The sequence below is a fragment of the Barbatula barbatula genome (assembly GCF_947034865.1).
Source record: "Barbatula barbatula genome assembly, chromosome: 4".
Taxonomy (NCBI): domain Eukaryota; kingdom Metazoa; phylum Chordata; class Actinopteri; order Cypriniformes; family Nemacheilidae; genus Barbatula; species Barbatula barbatula.
Window position 1 is genome coordinate 11,307,787 of NC_136768.1, and position 6,401 is coordinate 11,314,187.

The 6,401-nt window shown below is 35.9% G+C and overlaps 1 protein-coding gene across 1 annotated transcript in view; it reads right to left on the reverse strand.

Moving 5' to 3' along the window:
• The window catches only part of ptprb (protein tyrosine phosphatase receptor type b), a 66,517-nt gene extending 62,307 nt beyond the window's left edge, over positions 1-4,210 (reverse strand). Inside the window, exons 1-2 of the mRNA XM_079454998.1 lie at positions 3,779-4,210; positions 3,143-3,431 (exon numbers count right to left, since the gene is read on the reverse strand). Of these exons, the coding sequence (XP_079311124.1) occupies positions 3,143-3,431; positions 3,779-3,832 (343 nt within the window). The 5' untranslated portion in view covers positions 3,833-4,210. The remainder of the gene's footprint in view (positions 1-3,142; positions 3,432-3,778) is intronic.
• Positions 4,211-6,401: the final 2,191 nt, after the last annotated feature.

Below are 6,401 nucleotides of genomic sequence, written 5' to 3' on the forward strand. Positions count from 1 at the left end.
ATAAATGTTATGGAATAAAACCTTATAGTAAAGTGTTACTGAACACTCTCACACAGCCACACACAACACTGTCACACAGCCCCACACAACACTCTCACACAGCAACACACAACACTCTCACACAGCCACACACAACACTCTCACACAGCCACACACAACACTCTTACACACAACACTCTCACACAGCCACACACAACACTCTTACACACGACACTCAGTTTGAATGGAACATTTTAACTACAGACCAGTGTTTTCTTTGCCAGTGTTAGATGACACCTGTCACTTTGTTGCTATTGTTTGTTTTGATATGTAATGTATGAATATTTTTGCTCTCTTAAATGTTGTAATATATATAGTAGTCAACATTTGAAGTGGGTCAAAAAAGTTACAAGAATAGGTATTGTTCTTGCCTTTTTGATCCACTTTAAATGTTGACTACTGTACATAGTCATTATATGTTGTTAATGTAATACATCATTCTTCAATACTGTTTTAAATGTTTTAATATTTTTTGTTTCAATGAAATGATTCAATAAAAAATTTGCCTGGATTGACTTTTGATTCATAATGTCAAGTATAGCAGTTTTATAATATTAATAACTACAGATTTATATCCAAACTAGCTAAAATATATAATAATATTTGTAATTATTGCCAATACGAATTAAATAGTAATTTGTCAATATAGGTATTACAGTAAATTGCAGTAAAAATATAGTAAAAATACAGTAAAGTACTGTGTTGTATCTATACAGCAATATTTTTTGTACTGTAGTAATCTATTACAGTACAGCACTGTAAATCAAAATACATTAACTTACTGGCAACCGTGCTGCCAGTAACGTACTGTAAAAATACAAGCAAATCGTTAACAGTGTACGTTTTCATCAGAACAAAGTAATTTATACAGGTATGAATTACATAATGGCGAGTAAATAATGACAGAATTTTTGGGTGAATTATCCCTTTAATAGAACAACATTCACATGTTAAATGTGATTTATAAGCATCCAAATATTTTTAGGAGCCACAGTACATGTTGTATAAATCAGATTGACCCTCTAATGAGGGTAAGAAGTCTTTGTACATGTTGGAACAAAAGAACAATGAGCAGGAAGGGAGGGGGAGGACTGTCCCAGAGTCAAGCTTCTGTTTTGGATTCCAGCCCAGACATGTATATATACACACAGCACATTATCAGCACAGACCAAATTTTCCTCACATCTAATTTAACATTGTGACACTCAGACATTTGCACTTGCCTAGTCCATTGAAGTTTTGTATTATCTTTTGCTATGCAGTTCTAAGTGTTCAATGGAAAAATTACTTTCTTACTTAGTATTTTTGTCTTGTTTCCAGTACAAATGGCCACAAATGCTTGAATCAAGGTGCATTTTTTGAGGAGCAAAATTAGCTAGGAAAATAAGTATTTTTTTCACAAAAATATGAAATGTAAATCATTTGGTTCTTAAAACAAGCAACAAAATATGCCAATGGGGTAAGAAAGCTAATTGAGTTTAGTGACTAACAAAAGATTAATTAATTAATTCAAGATTATTTGTGGGAGCTTACCAGGGCATTGGTATAAAGTGTTGAGTGGTTCTGACAGGGAAGTTCCTGACTCTAAAGGTTGTTGCTAGAATGTTTTTCTACAGAGATTGCAATTGTGTTGCTATGCAGTTATGAGTCATTTTGATAAGCTGTTGGTCTGGGTTGTTGATATTGTGTTGGAGGAGGGTACCAGCACTTTATTCTTCACTTCTGAGTGTTTTGGGTGATTCTGATAACCATATTGCTATAGTGTTCTGCATTGTTGCTATAGCTGGTTGCTTGTTTGTCAAGGTCAAAGGACCCCAGCCCCAACACTCTGGACTCTAGACTCTGATTAACATCTCTTATGTAAGAGTCTATTGTAAATACATTTAATTTTTAAAACAAAAAAAAACATATATACCTGGCTCTTTACAATAAGAAGAGCCATCCCTGATGTATCTGACTTTACACGACTGGGTTTTTGCATGTTGTAGGTTTAAATATCTCTATAGAGATACTATAATATTTAGTCAAAAAACATTGTTTGCTTGTTTTATTCATTCTAATGGGATACTCCACCCAAAAATGTAAATTCTTTACTCTCTAGTTGTTACAAACATGTAGACATTTCTTTGTTCGGTTGAACAAAACGAGATACATTTTGGAATAATGTTAGCAACCAACAGTTTTTAAGCACCATTGACTGCTATGGTAGTCAAATGTGCCCCAGAACTGTTTGTTTTCCGACATTCCTCAAAATATCTTATTTTGTGTTCAATGGAACCGAAAAAGTACTAAAATGTATTCCCTACTATTGTAGTCGATGGTGCCTCAGAATTGTTGGTTGCTAACATCATCAACCAAACAAAGAAATGTATAGATGTTTGGAACAACTAAACTCCCTTTTATCGCCATTCCAGCATTGGCTATATTTATGGCGAGAACAAGTCAATCCATACACAAGTCAGTTCTATACACAAGTTGGGGGGGACAATTTGGAATCCTTAATCAACATAAAGTGCATGTATTTGGAATGTGAAAGGAAACCGGAGCACCCAGAGTAAACCCACTCTGACACAGGGTGAACATTCAAACTCTGTTCTCCCAAAAGCAAAAGGCTTCCCGTCCCAGCCAGAGCTCAAACCGGGAAACTTCTAGCTGTAACGATGCTAACAGTGCTAACAATGGAACCACTGTGCCATGAGTTACAAGATCTAAAAGAGTCAATGAGATTTGTAAAGTTTTCAATATGTGTCAGTTTGATTTTATGTGTACGCTGTAAAAAAAATTCAAAATGTATTTTTTTGCATATAATAAATAAGATTCAGTGTTAATCAACACAAAGTATTTGTGGTTGAGCAGTTACTCTTGAATCAAGAATGTGTTTAATTCTTCTAAAATTCTGCTAAATTAAAAAAATATTTTTTATTTATAAATATTAACTTATTATATAATCATTTATAATGGACACATGTGATTTTTGGTTACTTTCATTTTTTTATTACTTTTCCTTTAAACAACTGAATGCCATTTTAGAATTTGTCTTATTAAGATACTTCAAAATAGAATGTAAAGTACATAATTTCTTAATGGATCGTGGATTCCTTACTAGTTGGCAGGGACAGATTCTGTTGCATCTGTTGCTTTTCATCCATCCTTGATGTGATGTTCAAGTGGTACCAGGTTCCAGGATCCAAATTCTCAATTTTGCATTCAACATGTGAGAGAAGTTCCCGGGCCGGTTGACATTCCTTGGAGTCTTTATGTTGTTCCCTGACAAAAGCACTGTACTGGCATTTACCGTCTTCGTTATTCAATGTGATGATTATAGACTTTGTGTTGGAAATAGTCTTGACAACTTTGATGCTACATTGCTGTCTACATAGCACCATGGTACTCTGAAAAAAATGGCAGACAGATGAAAGATTTACATCTGGACATAAAAAAGTAAAGAAGTTGTAAAGTAGTTAAAATATGATATGTTCCCTGGCAAATTTAATTGGTTATTTTTTATAATTTTATAATTTGTTTGAATTAAGTGCAGTTTATATTAATATTGTTGATAATGTAGTTTTCTTAACGCATCAAAATCACATTTTAACATTATACAATTTTTTATTATATAATACAGCAATTTCTCTACATTAACAACCTATATTTATCATAAGTATAAACTAAAATATTGTTTTAACATTAGTTAACTTTTAACTTATATTTACTTTTTTAAATGTTTGTTAAAACTTACCAAGATTCCACATGCTACCCATACAGCTACATGAATGGCTTTATTTCTCAGCATGGTTATTGTTGGTTTTTAAATGGTTTTGGTAGGTACATTGAAATCTTGTTGAAAAAGGCGCATCATTCTTTGGTGTACAATCCACTTCTAGTATGAGAGAACCTCCGTGGGAATTGCTCACTTTCACTTATCAACCGCAGCAATCAAAAACGTGTGAAGGAAAAACAATCCTGTCTCCAAAGGATATCCTTAATCAAAGGTCTACTAACAGTATCCAGTATCCCAGATGCAGACACGTCGTACAGTCTTTCTGGCGTTTGTATTTCGTCTATTATACTCCACTTTTTCTCCAATGTTTAAAAGGTGGCAAAAATATTTCCTGCAACATACTGTATGAGCTTTACTAGTCATAAATGCCAGTGAATTGGAACTTTCACTGGAACAATAGATGCCAATGACTTTGTTCTCCACAAATACTCTTGCAGTCCAGCCTTTTTCCTTCCTGTGTGCTCAGTGCTCCCACAGAAGGATGTGTTTAAATATGTTTTGACAAAAAGATTGTAATACTTATATGTCTAGGGTTAAGTCTGATCCTTACCATTCATTTATGTTTTACATTTTTGTATTTTAGGGTATGTGCCCAACTGAAGGAGCAGTCTGTCTATAAATCTTCATGCAATTAACAGAAACAAAAGGTATGCACTCTTTAGACATAGGTTTGTACTTTCCTTATCACCACTAATTACGACCTATACCTGGTACAATGCAACACTTTCTGGAATACATACCTTTGTGCCAACTTGTTTGTGATTTTGGTATAATTAAATGAAGACTGACCTAAAAAAATCCCTTTAGTTCTTTACATAGCCCCTTTTCAAATGAAACTTGATCCACTGCTCTGCCACCAGACTCCCAAAGCGCCAATAATATCCCAAAGGAAATGTGGAATCACTTACTCGTTAGTCATTCTGACAGCACACATGAAGTCCTGTGTGACCAATTTTGAGGCTGAACGATCCAGGGATGAAACTGAACAGACCAATGGTGATACGGAACAATCTTACGATGAATGGACCAAACAAAGCATATATAGTAGGAAATAATAATTTCACATCAATTATATTTACGTTTTCTTTTATGTTGTTTCAAGCTTTCGAAGAAGATATGGAAATAAGAGACATAATTGCTCATTTTGGTTATATTTTCCCTTTAACCTATCCACAATAGACTTACAAGAAAGTATGGAACATTGTAAAAAGTCTCGGGGAGCCCATATTGCTGGCTATTAGGGGCCAAGTCCCAAAGCTTCTGTTGGTATTCTTCTTCTTTTTCTTCTTAACCAATTGGAGTCCATGGCAGCCTTAAAAACTTTATGAAGGAAAATGATTCAGTTTGGCACACTCGTAGTGGTGGTCCTTAATTGTCATCTGACCAATTATGGAGTCTCTAGCACTCACTCTATAGTGCCACCAGCAGTTCAAAATTGCACTATAACTTTTGACCCCCCTCGATTTACAGAAAATCTACTTTTTACATGTTGTTCCACTCGTCACACTTGTCGCATTCCATGTCTCACATTAACACTCCACCTATTAAGGTTGCGGCCATTTTTGAAAAGTACTCCTCCTATACATTTGAATTGATTGTTATGAATGTTGGCTCAGGTGATCTATGGACCATGCCGCACAGAAATCACAGAACAGAAATTAGATTTTTTTAGAAAGTTATGATGTCGTGGAGGTAGAGTGCAGTTTATACCAATCTCATGTTAATCTTAAATTTTCTGCTGTTATTTTTCACTATTCACTTACGACCAGGCATTGTGTTTTGTGTAATAACTAAACTCAACTCGCTATGAAAACAGTGCATAGCATATACATAACGATAACATTAGCCTACTCAACAACTCAACTGTTCAACAATTACGAGCATAACTGGTCTGAATTACGGAATCTGCAAATTTTTACCACAAAACTGTTGTGATCCTAGTCCTGTCTTGATTTTGTGTCTTGTGTTGTTCTTGTCGAACTCGCGAGGAGCCGGTTTGATGGCTCCGCACGTGTTTGGTGTATACGTCTTTTGCCCTATCTTCAATGTCTCCGTCAGGCTTTCCCCTGACCGGGTTTCCATCACCTCATCACCCGCACTCCTGTAGCTTGTCCCCTTTAGTAGCTGCCTCGGCTCACTCATTAGTTGTCACCTGTAGCTTGTTCCAGCTGTTTAGGTTCCCTCTGTGTAATCCCTCTTGTCCTCTCATCCTTTGTCACATCATTGTTTGTGTTAGCTCACGTTCCTGGCCCCTCTAGTCTTAGTTACCTAGTCAAGTCTTGGATTTAATATTTCTCAGCGATTCTCCTAGTTTAGTTTCTGTAGTCTTCGGTCCCTGAGTTCGCTCTTGCTTTCAAGTTTTGTTTTGCCCTTCAGTCCTCGTTTGTCGCCTTGGACCTCCGTGCTCTTCTCATTACTGACATCTCATCACCAAGTGGTCACCTCTCTCGTCTGGAACCAGCCGAGGCTCTACCCACAATGCTCTCTCCCTGCGAGTTCTGTTTCTCCCGGATTTGGTCTTCTGCTGTTTCTCCCGAGAGTTCTATCAGGTCGAGTCTTCTCTCGTAGACTCTGGTGGTAT